At 23.6% G+C, this 16,746-nt stretch overlaps 1 protein-coding gene across 5 annotated transcripts in view; it reads left to right on the top strand.

Annotated features, from left to right (window-relative positions):
* LOC102675393 (kinesin-related protein 4-like) overlaps window positions 1-16,746 on the top strand; it is a 74,374-nt gene that overhangs the window by 50,916 nt on the left and 6,712 nt on the right. For all 5 annotated transcript variants that reach the window (XM_031508095.1, XM_031508094.1, XM_031508093.1 and 2 more), the window contains exon 8: window positions 670-1,566. In XM_031508095.1, coding sequence (XP_031363955.1) covers window positions 670-1,566 — 897 coding nt within the window. The remainder of the gene's footprint in view (window positions 1-669; window positions 1,567-16,746) is intronic.

Below are 16,746 nucleotides of genomic sequence, written 5' to 3'. Positions count from 1 at the left end.
AATTATTTTTTAGTTTGTAACAATAAAAAATTAAATATTCAAATTAAAATAAAAATATATAAACTAAATATAAATGTCATTAATCTTAATAATTTAATAATTCTTAAATAAAAAAAATTATTTATCTATATTATTTAAATAAATAATTAATTTAGAAAAATTAAATTAATTCTTGGAACAAAATATATATTTGAGAAAACTGAATTAGACCACAAAATGAATATAATCGTAAATGAATCATGTAATTGTATTATTTTTTTCCTTGAATATTATTGGACAATAACAAAAAAGGAAGATGTTTAATGATGTAGTGAAATTTCATTTTTTATGATTTTTTTTTTTACATTTCTTATGTTCACATTTTTTATACACTTTTGATTAAAAATCACTAAAATATTTTTTAATAAAATTATTAATACTTTATATTTTTTTGAAATATAAAGCATAAAATTAATATCCATTAATTTTCCAATAATTATATATATTTTTTTATATATTATATAATTATAAATATATTAAATTCTAAAACTTAACCTAAAAATATAAAATATTTTAAAATATTTGAAAACAAGAAATTATAACTCATAAAGTTGTTGTAAAATATCATAATATTCTATTATCGACAAAGAAATTTTTTAGCTAATAAAGATATTTTTTATCATATTTCAGACGGTTTTAAACGCGCGTACCAAATCCTGCTGCACTGGGCGAAGCAGGGAGGTTCGGAAGACAACATCACCGTGGTTGTGGTCCTGTTAACTCCAGCCAACGCGATCGCAGCCAGACCTTTAAACGCCCATCCGTACTTTCGTTTACAAGTGAATGAAAATATACTCGAAAAAATGAATTCAAAGGACAAACCGCTCTTTATGGATATCGATGATGCCCATAATGCGATCAATTCGAACATCCTCAAACAATCTATGATTTCTCAAGAGCCACGTGACGACGATGACGGTATACTAGCGGCTAGTAATGGAAAACACGAAAATGGCGACGCTGATTATGATTATTCCGATTTGGGGCCCGAGACCAATGTAGACGCGATCGATGATGTGACCATGCCCGTGAAAAATCTTTCATACGAATTTTACAAAGATGACGATATTTGCCATGAAGATGGCCAAACCGATAATGACTCAAATATTCTCGACAATAGGGACATCGACGAATCTATCAATGCTAACCTAAATGCCAATACAAATATAATAACGCATGAACAAATCACTGATAATAATTTACACGAAGACAATGATGACGATGACGATGACGATGATGACGAAGTGGACGAAAACGATGACGATGATAATGATGATGAATTGCATCAAGATAACGATGATGTTCCTGATGACGAGGTTATGGTATCTAAAACAATTGAAGACGATATTCCTGAAAACGAGATAATCTGTGAAAAAATAAATAACGAGATTTGCGAACAGCTTATGGAAAATATAGTGGACGAAAAGAAAACGCATGTGGAGGAGCAAGCAGATATGCCACAAGATGTCGTTGATGAAGCCGGTCCTGTGGACTATGACGAATCACCGCCATCACCGCAAGCTAACAGTAAGTGTGAACTACAAAGTAAACCACGTTTCTATGAACGACCTATTTCCTCGTGGATCGCGAGGTGCGTGTTAATGTTTGGAAAGTTTATTTTCTTGAGTTTCGTGTCGGTGTACGATTTTTCGAGCTTCTGAGGCGAATCGTGAATTTTCTTGATTTGTAAGATAAGATCTTGATGAATTTTTTTTACGATTAAAGTTTTTTTTCGTTTTAGGTTAGTTACTAATGTTTTGGAAATCTAGTTTCAATGTAAAAGTAAAATTGATAGCTCAATTTAAAAATACTGTCTTTGTCTTTTATTTTCAGATATATTAATTATTAACTTTGTTGAGAAACAATCATAATTATTGCACAATTAATTGTAGTATACAAATAATTACAATGAGAAAATTAAAATAATATTACATATAAGATAACCTAATATTAGAATAGATTTGATCAAATCATTTTCTTTTTCCAAATTTTATGCATAAATTTTATAATAGAAAGATAACAGAAATAATATTATTTTGCTCAAAAATTGAAAGAAATTGAGTAATCATGAATAAATATTAATTTGTTATCAATATATTTTAATATTAATTATTTTAAATTAATATTAATTTAATATATCTAAAACTGAATATTTCTAAAAGATATTATTTAGGGAATAACTTAATATTTATTTCTAGACATATACATAAATATTTTTTGAAGATTCAATGAAAAATAATTAAATTATGCAGAATATTATGTAATAAATTACTATAATTAGAATAGAGATAAATTCCTCGTGAAAAATATTTTTATAATTTATAGGAAAGAATGCGAGAAATGGATATGTATTCGCATTTTTAAAAAGAAAAATATTCGTTTTACGTGTTTGATTAGTAAGAGATAACGCAACAAAAAGAAGTTTACAATCACGATTAGATTCGTTTTAAATTGAAACAAGTAGAAGTAGATTGTAAAATATAAGTGCTATACAATGAAGCATCTTATGCGAAGGACATATTAATTCAAGTTGATTTTTCTTATATAGTTTATGAAAGATCTGTGAAAAAATTTCAAAAGTAAAATGTAGAATTATTTTTCTTATAATTTTTATATTCATATCTATTGATGTGGATAGATTTTAATTTTACAGTTTTTTTTTATTAATTTATATTCATATTTTTTAACAAATAATCTAGTCTTTATTAAAACATGATTATTATATTATTTTATTTTATTTTAATTCTTTTTAAGAAAAAAAATATATAAACTTTTTTTATGTATTTTATTTATCTATTTGTAGATATGTAAAAAAAGAATTATAAACAAAAATTTATTTGCTTTTAATGCATAAAAATGGTAATAATAAATATTTTAAAAATAGTTTTTTTTTTTCAAATAGAAAACTTAAGATCATTCATCAATTAAAATTATATTATTAGTCGTATATCTATTGAAAAGAAAATTAACTTGAATTAATAGTTCTATTATTTATAATTACGAAATTTAATTATTGAAATTTTTTTATTAATTTTATTATTAATTTTATTGCAAATTTTTGTAATCTTAATTCTTTTTTTTTTTTTAATAATTCTTTAATTTCTTATCGAAAACAGGAAAGGAAACAATATTTATTCAAAATTTTACGAGAAAAACATCTGTTTAGTTTTTCGATAACACTGCAACATCTCTTTCCATTCGCGTCGAAAGGTTGGATTTCGGTTAATTCGGAGAAACCGGTTAGAAAGAAGGTCGATGCCATCGGATATTTTTGACCATCGTTACGTGAAACTTGCATTATATCTTACGCACCAGTAGAAGAATTTAGAGATCTTAACTAATCAATATATAAAATATTTTTTAATAAGATATTTATCAAATTACAATTTGTTAAATTCAGTCTGATATAAATAATGAGAAATTCTTTTTCTAATTTATATTTTGAAAGTTCACAAGTGTATAAAATCTTTATAAATTAAATATTTCATATTATTCTCTAAATCAGCACAAAATAATTTAGGAATGATTTAAAATAAATAAATGTTTTTATATTTGTTAAATTAGAAATTTATTCAAAGTGAAAAATTTTTTCTTAATATAAAATACGAATTTTGAAAAATTCTCAATCATAAAAATAATGATAATTATTGCTGAATTGAAATATTTTAAAAAATATTCATTTCTTACTTTTTACTTTTCCTAACTTTTAAATTTCCTTATTTAAAATTGAATACAAAAATTTGTTTTTATTAAAAAACAATATTATACAATGATTTAAATCTAAATTATACAATTTTATATCGAAATTCAATGAGAACTGTCGCTTGTCTATATTAAAATATCTATTAATAAGAGATATTAATAAACATAACCTCAATAATATAACATAAAGTATTAAGATGAAATATTAATACTTTCTTATAGTTAATAATTAACTTTTTATTACTTATTTCAATGGTAATTTACTTTTACTTTTTTTTTATATTTTCAAAGTGCATAAGTATAATTATATTTTAAAATAAATTAATTATCATTTATGGTATATAGTAAATTTTTATACCTGGAACTATTTTTTCTTTATAAAGAAATTTTACTTACGCGATACGCGATATAAATTATACACGCAAATATTCACACTGCAACGATCAATCTTACGTGAAAGTATTTTTCATATTGATGGATTACCCGAAAAAAAAATAAATAATCGTGAACTTTCTTAAACTTTCCGCAATAAAATTCTATATTGTAATTTTCTCACCGTCAAATTTGGTCTCACTGGATTTGGATAAATTGTCCGATATCGTGCTTATCTCATAAATATGAATGTCAAACGTGGGACGTTCTTTGCTGTTCTCTCCATCGGCCACGATCCCGGCCCACTTTCCGCTGCACTTCGGCTTTCACCACCTTGTGCCAGTCACTGCACTTCCTGCACTGATTGTCATCCTCCTCACAAAACTTCTAATCTTCTTCCGAGGTCTGAATCTTCCTCTATCCCTTCCTTTCTCTTGTACCTACATCTATTTCCTATCGAAATTTTAGTTACTATTTCGTCAAACATATACATATATTCCGTATATGTTTAAATTTTGAAATCTTTGCAATTTCAAGATAAAAACAATTTATTAGGTTGTTCGAAAAAAGAAAGTCTTTTTTATTTACATGCGATTATGATAGTCAAAATTAATATGTAGTTATTTAATATGTAGAATTTAATGTTGTCAATTATTATCTTTTTAATTATTAAATAATTATATAGTTATAAATTATATAAGAAATTTATTTCTTTTAAATTTTATTCATTTGTAAATTTATGATACTTCTTTTTTTAATTAGATTAACTTATTGTTTTAGATCTTATGTTGAAATAATCTAAATTATATTAATAATAATTAATTAGTATAAATATATATATGAAATAAATAAATAACATATGGATGAATATTTATTATATATATTTTATTTGATATATAAATATAAAGAACAATTTCCAAGTTTCTTAAATAATAATAAAAAAAGATTAATAATAAAATGAAAAAAATTCAATTTTGAAAGCATAAGTTTCATTATTTTTTGTTTTCTTTTCAATAAATAATATATAATAGAAATAATATATAATTTAAAGTGATCGTTTTGAATTTTGTAGTAGATTCTTGCAAAAGATAATATTTTAAGAGAATGAAACGTTGAATATTTTTGTCACTGTGCAACAGGAAAGTGTTACCGACGGTTTTCTTCGAAGCACAGCATGATATTAAAAAAGGAGAACCGTCATGACACTTACGTGCCAAAGAAGCCACGTATGCCGTTCATGTATGCGCGCAGTTATTCACTGTACCACGCCCCTCTTTTTCCATCTATCTAAATTTATCTGGGCATGCAGTCGCAAGGTCGTTTTATTCCTATTATATTTTCTGTGAATTTTTCTAATATTTAATTAATAAATGTTACATTTCAAAATATGATAGTTGAAAGAAAAATAGTTAAATTTTTAGAACTAAAAAAATTTAGTGCTAGTGATATATATCGGTTTTTCTATTAAATTCTATTTAAAAAAAATTAATAATTTTTTGATAATTTTTCGATATAATGAAATGTAATAAATCTCTCAATATGATAAAATTATTTTTTATAGAAATTTAAAAAAAAATTAAAAAATTTATTTGAAATATAAAAATTTATAATATTAAATTCTATTTTTTTTTCTTTTCGAAGATTTATAAATTATAAATCGAAAATATAATTTTTTGTTATTATTTTTATTTCTGTAATATTCATATAATATTTTAAAATAAATATTTTTACATCATTATTTTTATAATATTTTTAATGAAATTATTATTTAATAAAATCAATTTTTTGCTAAGATATTTATTATAAAATATAATTTTTCTTATCAATTATTATATATTTTCATTTAAAAGTATTAAAAATCTCTTATATTATTGTTGATAATTGTGTGATTACACGTGTGCAAAATTTATACTATCAAATTTACCGCCACGCAGCAGAAATATCTCGAATCATCGTCAATATGTACGATTGGACTCGAGAGTCGCAATGCATTTCGATTGGCGCACGAGTGAGCAGTCGTTGGCCAATAGTGCGGCATGCCGCGTGGGTCGACTGGAAGGGGGTTCCGGCAGTTGGACTCGAGCCCCGGAGGATTGCGAATGTGCGTCTTCTTTGGTCTTGCTCGAAGTGTTTTCGTGGTGTGAAACCAGTCGGATTTGTGTATTGTGAATTTCGATAATAAGTTCGTCGATTATTTCTATTGGGACGTGTATCGATAGAAAATCTTTGTAGAATTTCGTGTAGTATTCAGAAGCAGACGGTGCCAGCGAGAGAGCGTTCTCTAAGGTACGTTAATCACGTCCACCATGAACGGTCTACGACGAATTTAAATTTGGAACGGACGCCGGCCGGCGTTGAATGTTCGCCGGTCGATTTCGTGTCATTCTTTGGATTCCTTAGCCGATTTTCGAAACGTTGTTCGCGATGTTAACTTGTTCACAAACCGTCGTAATGTTTTCTTATTTGTCTCACGAGAGGGCCAAGCTTCGCCACGGGCTTGGCTGAATTTCTCAGAAACGATTCAAACGGTTTCATGTTGATGCCTAGCCAAGACTTGCTACGAGAGTCTTTTTGTTCAGAATTTTAGTGGAAGACAAATTCATAATTTTGTTTTCTCTCATTATATAATTCGCAATCTATTTGATTTATAATTTGATTTATAATTTGATTGATCTTCAAAGATTAAGTATTTGTGCAGTAGTGATCATGGGTTTCAAAAATGATTAAAAAAGTTTTGTTCTTTTATTGACGATATTTCTTCACCTCAAACGTGTAAATAAAACGCAGTATTTACGGTTCATGGACACAGTGTGACGTTAGCAAAATGGTGCAATTCAAAAGTTTTTTATTTCTTAATTTATGATTAAATTTAAATTGAATAAATTTTATTAGATAATTTATCATATATAAAAAAAGAGTTGCAGATTCAAATATAATTTTAGCGTATATTTTGTCGTTCGTATTTGATGTTATGTTTTGATTTATTTTAATGTCCCAAGCTCCTTCAAATGTATTCATATAACAACGATATGAAGTTGAAAAATTGACAGCTCGTTTGTTTGATCTGTGTATATAACCTTATTAGTTTTAGCTAAGAATGATAGAATATTACACATTATTGCGATATACATTATGCGTAGAAACACTTTTAAACAGTAGATATTTCAGATGTATCGTAACAGCTTAATTATAAACAAAGCATTTTAGAGTATTAAATTTCTTAAATTAATCTCTTAATTTTAGTATTATTAAATTAACTAATTTTCGTTATAACCAAATAATTACATTTTTTACAGATTTATAATTTTATAATAAATTTTATTATTGATTTTTAATACAAATTTATAATTTATATTTAATTAATTTATATGATAAAATTTAGAGAGAATTATTAAAGAGTAAAATCATAAAATGCATAAATTGATTTTCATAATTAATTGATTTTCATAATAAATATTTTGCAAAAAGATTGTTATTATTATTTCTATTATAGCTTTTCATTAAAAAATACTTTTTATATTAAATCTAAAAAAAATCCAAATCCAAAGAAATTACTTATTAAATTTACTTGAATTTGAAATAACTCAAAATATAAATGTTTTATCTGTTTTATATATTTTCTATACATTCTGTTTTATACTGTTTTATACATATCCTATATCAAAACATGCATAACTTAAATATATAAAAATAATATGTTGAAAATATGATGGTGGATTTGCAATACAAAGTGTATTGTTTGATTTTTTTATCATTTCACCCGTATTCGTTCCAATAATATCTACACCTATCTTTTAGCATTACAATAAATGCTTCATGCAATTAGCATTTGAATACGGGTTCTATATTATCAAATATAAAATATAACTATAAAATATAAAATAAAATAATAAAAAATGTATAAAGTAAATAACTAAATAAAAAATGTATATTAAATTTTTTTAAAATTTATTTCTAACAATGATTGATAGAGTTTTGTTTATAGTTTGTTTTGTTAATTTCATAATAATCTTATTACATGAAACAGTACTTTTGTATTATAATTATTATAAAATGATTAATTTGTTTCCATATGAATTAAATTTGTGTTTGACTTTTGAAAAAACTATATATATCTATATCATAGTTTCAAACGTCATAAATATAACGTCATAATGTTAAAAATATTAAAAGATTACTATTATATGAATTATATGACTCACGGCAAAAAATCAATCAAGATATAATAAATTATATCTTCATCATTTTTTTTTTCAAGAATTTATCGAAAAAGATAAATTCTTATAATTTTTTTTTTTAAATACTTAATGATTTTATCTTTTAATCTCTTTGTTTATATAAAATATAAATTTAAAAAAAACTTAACAAAGCCGATCTATTTTTTGTTATAAATAGCAAAAAATTTTTATTTCAACATGCAATATATTTTTATATTGCAATTATATTTTATATTGAAACGATCATCAAGTAAACCTTCGTTCTATGACAAAATATAATTAATTATTTCGTAAATTGTTTACGAAAGAAGTATTTATTAATATTAATTTGTTAAAAATAACGTTTAAAAAATTGCTTCATGCAATTTTAATTACCCATTATGAAAAATAAAACGCAAGATCAAAATTAAAGAATAAAAAATTGAAATCTTGTCTCCAATGGCGTTTTTCATTTATATGATTAATATTTGAAGCTGAATATTTTTTGAATCGCGTGCTACTGACCGTATTTGCAGTTTCGAAAGCCCGAAAAGATAGAACGTCTAGCGGTCGGTTTACCGTGTCACGACATTAGCGAGGTCTCTCGTCTGCAAGCTGGTAATTGGATCTAACCTGGTGTATCGGCTTACTTCAAACTTAAGTAAATTACACTAGCATACGACGCGTTGCGTTCTTCGTGGTCGCGATCTTCAACGCACTAATAATAAATAGGAAGATAGGATTATGTGTATATCGTGGGTTGAAATCTGATATGCGATCTTTGACTTAAATACGAAAACTGTAAAAGATACTGGAATTATTTTAACAACAAATTTAGAAACTTGTGCTGGATAAAATTCAAATTAATAAAATTAATAATAATAGAAAATAAATTTTATTCGATAATTAATAAATATTCAATCAAATAATGATTTATTTGAATAATTTTTTCTACAAATTTATTTTAATAATGTTTAAGAAAAAAAAATAAAGAAAATAAAAATTTATTTATATTATCATACATAGATATTCTATTTATTGAATCGATTCAATTTGAATTAAATATTATGTAAAACTTTAAGCACATTATTAAATACTTTGGGATAATGTAACTAATAGAAATATATAATATTATAAAACCATATTAATCGGTTAACTACGCTTTACTGGTTGCTGACACTGTACTATATCCTATGATCAAATAATTATATTTCCCCTATGCTTGAATATTGAACGTTCAATCGGTTATTATCTGAATATCCGGTCATTCAATTCTCAAGGGTATTTGCAACAAAAAGTATTATATAGAAATATACATTTTCGATAAAATTGAAAATAAAATTGAAAAATTGAAAAATAGAAAAATAGAAAAATAGAAAGAATTCTTAGGACTATTCATTGCATTCTGTTTTAGAATTTAAAAAGGAATGACAATTTCAAGTTAATATATTTCATTTACAAATAAAAAAAAATTGTAAATATCGATTACTATATCGCTAGAAAATGAAAAAGAGAAATTGTAATATAAATATAAATTTTTGTTTTAATTAATTTTGCAAACAATAGAGATATTGACTTTGTATTTGTTATAAAATTTTAGATTTTTATGTTTCTTTATTTTTTGTTAATATTCCTTTATTTAAACATGATTGTTTTAATTATTCATTGATATTGTTTTATTACATTATAGCCTTTATATAGTATATATGTATATTACATTATATATGTCTCGTATTCCTTCAAGTTACGACGGAAATTTGATACTGGGCCACCACTTGATAACTTTCTTCTTATTTTCGAACGTGATATTTATCAGTATATATTTCAAAGAAATGTATTTTCTTTTTTAATTTTTTTCTAAAATATTTATAATCTTTTATAAAAATTTTATTTTATAAAAAAAATGAAATTTCTTAAAGAATTTTAATTATAAAATATTCAATTATAAAAACGATAAATTATAAACATTTAATAATAATTTTAATTTTTGATATAAAGTACAATAAATATTTATTTTTTACATTATTATATTTGTTAAAATTTCATATATTCAATATTATAATAAGTTAATATTATAATTGAAAATGAAAGTAATACTTCTCGCGAGAATAGATTAGTCTTTTTTTTTTTATTAAATTGACATTTCGTGATGAGGACCTTCGTCGATATATGCACAAGGTTAAGTCTATTTTTAATATGCGATACTTTCTCGTTTGTGTTTTCGCGATAATGTGGGGAATACATGATTGGATAATTATTGAGGGGATTTTATACAACAGCAGCTTTATATTATTCAATAATGTTTCAGAAAACGGAATTGTCTCTCGTAATGCAATATTAGTATTCTTACTATAGTTTAGAATTAAGTCGAGCGAACGAATCTTTGAAACCTTAACATGGCGACGCCATATTAGAAAAATCGGATCATTATTTTAACTTATAAAAAAAATTAAATTTATACATTTTTTTTATTATAAATATTTTTAATTGAAAATTATTGTTTTAATTAAAATGAATGTAAATAAGATACAAATTTAATATATTTATTTTATTCGCAATTAATCAAATGTTTATCGTATTTAATCTTAAAGTTTAATCTAAATTCATCTATTTTCATTATATTATGTTGAGTGATCACAATTCGACTAATAATTCTTTAATGTTTAACGATCATGCAAGAAATAAAACAGAACATATCGCAATTCTTAGTTCCGTTTGACGCAAGAGGAAGTAGAATGAAAACGGCGATTTCAATTGGAAACCTCTCAGTCATCGCGTATTATATTCACGATGAATGTAGTTTTAGTAAACGATCGCATTCATTGTCATATAAAACCGATAATTTGTCTAATAACAGCTGGTCGAGAAATCATTATTATTATAATTGTAAGTAACTTTTAACATTCATTCGATAATTGTTGAATCGCCTAATTTTTCAATTTATCATTATCAATATTTTCAATTTATAATATTGAAAATCATTAAAAAATAAAATTAATATTCAAATGATATGAAACATTAAAATATTATTATGCATCATTCATTTACTAAAAGTTGATGTACTCTTATGATTTTTTATGATAATATTATTATCATTGTGTTATGTTCTTAATATAATGTAATAAAAAAAATAAATTTGTTAGATCTAAAATTTAAAAAATTAATAATAAATCTAATTATTTATAAAATTATCTATAATAAAACTATAAATTTGTCACAAAGAACTAATTTATTTTATTACAATCATTTTTTAAAATAAATTCGAGAAAAATATATTATATATATATTTTTGAATAAAAATATATTCTTAAAAATTGGTTGATAATAATTTTAAAATGTTTTGAATAAAGAATATAGAATACATTTTTTCATCTTTTTTTATAATAATTTTTATTTATAAAAGATTGTGGAAAAGTCATCAATACATAAATATATGTGTGTAGATATCTTGTCAGACATAGATAATGATATCGATTCATTATCAGTCTGCAATGATTATAAGTTGGATATTATAATGAAGTTTATGCAATTATCATTACAACTAAAAAGTTTATAATTTCAATTACAATATTTTTCTTTTATATAATCAAGCAAATTCTAATCGTAGAAAGTTAGGTTAAGTTAGGTTAGGAATTCAACTGAAAAAAATTCTTTTTTTATACATGACGATCACTCTCCGTTCCAATTTAAATATCGTTCAAAATTCTATACATTCGATTGTCACGGAAACTGGCATGCGCGTGGAAAATATTTTTCTGTCGAACTGCATACTACGTGTACCGAATCATGGTAATGTCAGGTGCAGTTTAGAGAGACCAAGTTTCGAATAGCGGGAGAGTCTCGGTTCTTTTTTACTTTTCCTGTCTCTGTTCTGCCTACTGTCGCTGGTTTAAAATTAGCTCTCCCTTGCTCTCTATATGCTATACCAGTCTGGACTGATGCGTTGCGATCGTACGGTTGAAACGTAGAAAAAAAGGAAGATCGAAGAAACAGAAGGAAAAGGAATAAAAAAAGAAAACAACGTTAGAGAATAACAACGATCCTCTTTCGATATCTTCTTAAATTTTTTTTTTTTTTTATTTTTTCTATAATGAATCGGAGAATGATCGTCATATAGTGGGTTTGCTAGATTAAGTTATTATCATAATGCTGTTTTTTTAGAAAGAATTTTGGAGAAACATTAAATATATTAAATATTTCATTTTATAGTCATATTTTTATTCATTTTGTAAAATAATAAAATCCTTGTTATAGATTCTTTCTTACTAATAATATAAATAAATTAATTTATAATCAGTGGTTAAATTAATAATACTTTTATAATATAAATACATTGTATATACATATAACATTATTTTTTAGTACGAAAATATGAATTTTATTTAAATTAATAATAATAAAATTGTAGTGTATCACAATATATAACTTCTTTATATAACATAAAAGTGACAAAAAAGTTTGCAATAAAATGAAAATTATTAGCTTATAGCGTGTATAATAAATTCTTAGACTTTTTTGCAATTGAAAAAAATCTTATTTGGAATAAATATTGGATAAATATTGATTTTAATGCAGTTCGTTAAAAACAAAAATATTTTAATGAATTATATTTTTTATGTTTCTTTGAAAAAATTATATATGCATTTTTTATCATAAAAAAAGTCGTTAATTGTCCTTTGTTATTTAATTTCATTTGTTTGTTATGAACAAAGAATAGTTTTTATATCCATGATTTACTATTATGCTTTTTTATGAAATTCGTGCTTTCGGTGCTTTTATAGAAATTAAAAATTAATTTAAATGAATAAATATGAAATAAATGACAACAAATTCTTGCTGAGTATTCTAATGCCAATCTAAGTTGAATTTTATTTTTTTAAATTTTTAATTTTATTCAAATACCTCCATAATGTATATCAAATTTAATATCTCAATTTTTAAAATATTTTTAAAATAATAAAAAATTTAAATTTGCATATAAATGATACATATGCAATGCAAAAATATTTCTAGCTATAGGACTAGAAAATTATCATCTACAGTCTTCTTATATCTTATAACATATCTAATATAAAATAAAATATAATTATTGAAATTCATTCCAAACTTAAAAAAAACATAACCATTAAACGCGATAGAGCATAATCCAAAAAGGAAATCGAGGACTAAGAGAAAAAAAATTATCCAATTAAAATAATTCTTGACTTGAGAGAAAAACTTGGCGGATAAAGATATCTTGAAAGTTGCATACGGAGATCGTTGGAACGGATTCGCGTTGGTGGTAAAGGAAACGTTAGAATTAGGAACGAGTTAAGACAACGTTCTCCGCGTGGGTTGCCCTTTTTTTTGGCATCCCTTAAGCCTGTTTCTATGTACGTGTACTTACGCTTCTGGCTTCTAGATACTTCGATTACGTAAAATATATAATAACTGCTGTAGTAACTTTATTATATATAAATTTTATCCTATTATTAGTTTCACATCGTATTTTTTGTTATTAAGAGGTTATGTTTGTCAAACATAGATATACATGTATGTATATTTAACAATTACGTGATGACTGATGACGGAAGATACAATAATAAATATTTTCAAGATTATTACACACAAAAAAAAATTTGTTGAAATTAAATAAGTTTAGAATTAAATTTCATTGAAAATTATATATATTATATATACTATAAACTAATAAAAAAAATCATTTTTCACGATTTTGTTTTTTATCACAAAAATTAATTTTCTAATATCTCAGACAATCTTAAGATAGTATTAGAATAATTTTACAATAAAGAATTTTATATTCAAGCGTATTTTTCAAAACGAAGTGTTTTCATTGCATTAAAGATGATCTACCGTTTTCTTTATGATGTAATAGAAAACTTCATAAATACTATAAATTTTCCTTTGACTTCCATAACTTCAAAAGTATTTTATGATGGCAATATCAAGATTACTGAATATACTTTGTATATGATTACATGTAAATATATTATTGATAATATATTATATATATATATTATTGATCATAATGTACATAGTTTATTAAGTATTATAATAATAATCTAGTAGCTTAAATTTTTACCAAACATAAAATATATGTTAATAATATGTTAATAATATGTTAATAATAATATTCTTATTGTTTTTACGCAATATTTAAAACAAAACAACATTTATCTTATTATTGTTGATTCGCTCATATTCGAATATTTCTAAAATCTTTAAAATGTAATGTAATTTTTAAAATTCTTGGAAAAAATATATTAATTAATAATTATCTAATAATAATTTAAAATAATCATTTATAATAATCATTTATAATAGTGTATAAATAATCTTTTTACAATCAGTGCTTATTTTTTTTTAAATATTTGACATTTCGATAAATCTTTGAAAAATTTGATTGCGAATAGATTTACATTATTAATTTGATATATGTAATATTATATTAATTTTCAGAGAACGAAATCATAGAATTTTTTGATTATGCGTTAAATAAAAAACATGATTTATTACAGCTGTAATAAATTGTTATAAAAGTTCGACAGAAAATATTATATTAAAAAAATTATTATTTAATATTAATAGATATTAAATAGTAGATAATAAACATTACTTGTAGTTTAGAATATAACTGCGACCTGAAATAAATAAATAATTAAGTGAATATACATGATTTGCAAATAAAAAAGATTAAGAAATATCAGAGTTTCTATTTTTAATATGAAACCTATGTATGAAGAATTTTTAATTTCTTTTGAATATCCTTCCTTTTATATCCTGAAATTCTTTTAAATTTTTAAATATGATTCATACAAATTATATTATATTTTATTCTCCTTTGTTGAATCATTGTTTCATTGTTCATCAATATTCATTACTTTGTTATTTGCATATCATTAATATTACACTCTAACATTATAATAATATTACGTTATCGTTGTAAAAACAAAAATATATTTTATTCTCTTTGTTTTAATCATTTTTCAAAAAAAAAAAATATTTCATTTAATTCTTTATAATTCTACCAATGGTAAGTAATTTTGAAAATCCAGTCCATTTATTTTATACATGACGTTTTTATGTTTTACAATATTTACAACTTTATTAATTATATTACAGTGATTCTAAATTTATGTATATTTATTTCACATTCTTAGCAAATAATTTATTGATTCGAAAGATTTGAATTTAATATTCATACAATAATCTTGAATATATAATCGTTGAGAGGGTTAGTATAATTTATGAGAACAAAACAAATTATTATTTTTTGCTTCATATATATTTATTAATATATATACATTATTTATTAAAAAATAAGTTAATGATAAATTACAGAATTTAATAATGATTTTTAAAGATTAATTATAATTATAGATATAACTTGAAATAAAATTTTCTGATTCAAATGAAAATTATATAAATTAATCTTATAATGATGTACATTTTTTTTTGGAATCATTAAACTAATGTCTTTCAATAGTACTTAGATAATACAATTCCAAATATTTATTTCAATTATAAAATCTTTTCAATTATTTCTCTTTTTCTGCTTAAATCTTGGAGGATTAAACCATTGCAGATTAATCTTTAAAAAAAACTAATAGAAAATTCAAATTAAAAAATTAAAACTCATAAGTCAAATGTAGAACGTTCATCGCAGTTCACTTGGTTCGTCTCAATAACTTGGCTCATTAACTCCCCTTGCTTTACTCATTTTCCACTGACTACGTCAGAGTCTATTCTTCCATACTTTAATATACCAAACAGATCAAAAATATTAATCTGGGAGAAAATTTCCATTCGAAATTTTCCATCAATCCATACAATTCTCTATTCATCATTCAACTCAATCATAATTATTTCCAATAAAACAAAAGTTTAACGAATAAAGAATCAAAATAGAAAATTTTCCATCTATCCATCACATTCGATACCTTCCTCGTAAAAAACTTTATAATTACACTCTATAAAACGAAAGATCGATAAATATTGTATCAAAAATTCTTGTTCGAAATGATCCACGTTTCTCGTTACTATTTCACAATAACATTCTAACAAAACTATAAAACTTCTTATAAAAAAATAAAAAATCAAATGCCACGACAAAAATTCTCATTCTCAAAATTTTCCTTCTACTCATCACGTTTAATATTTTCGTCGTAATCTATTTTACCAAAACCAAAAAAAATCTCTGCTCTATAAAAAATCGATAAAATCCATGACAAACCGAGATAGAAAATTTTCCATCGATCTCCACGACCCTCCTTCTACCCATAATCTCGCCATAATCTACTCTACGACCACAAACCATAATACCGTATCTCTATACACCCAAATACCAAGAAGTGATAGCTTCTTCTTTTAGGTTAGGGATCTATTTCACTGATCCGCTTCTAAATCTATTCCAACGACGCGAAACATCTCGAATGAA

This window comes from Apis dorsata, unplaced genomic scaffold (genome assembly GCF_000469605.1).
Source record: "Apis dorsata unplaced genomic scaffold, Apis dorsata 1.3 scaffold_74, whole genome shotgun sequence".
NCBI lineage: Eukaryota > Metazoa > Arthropoda > Insecta > Hymenoptera > Apidae > Apis > Apis dorsata.
This window is presented reverse-complemented; position numbering and strand designations above follow the sequence as displayed.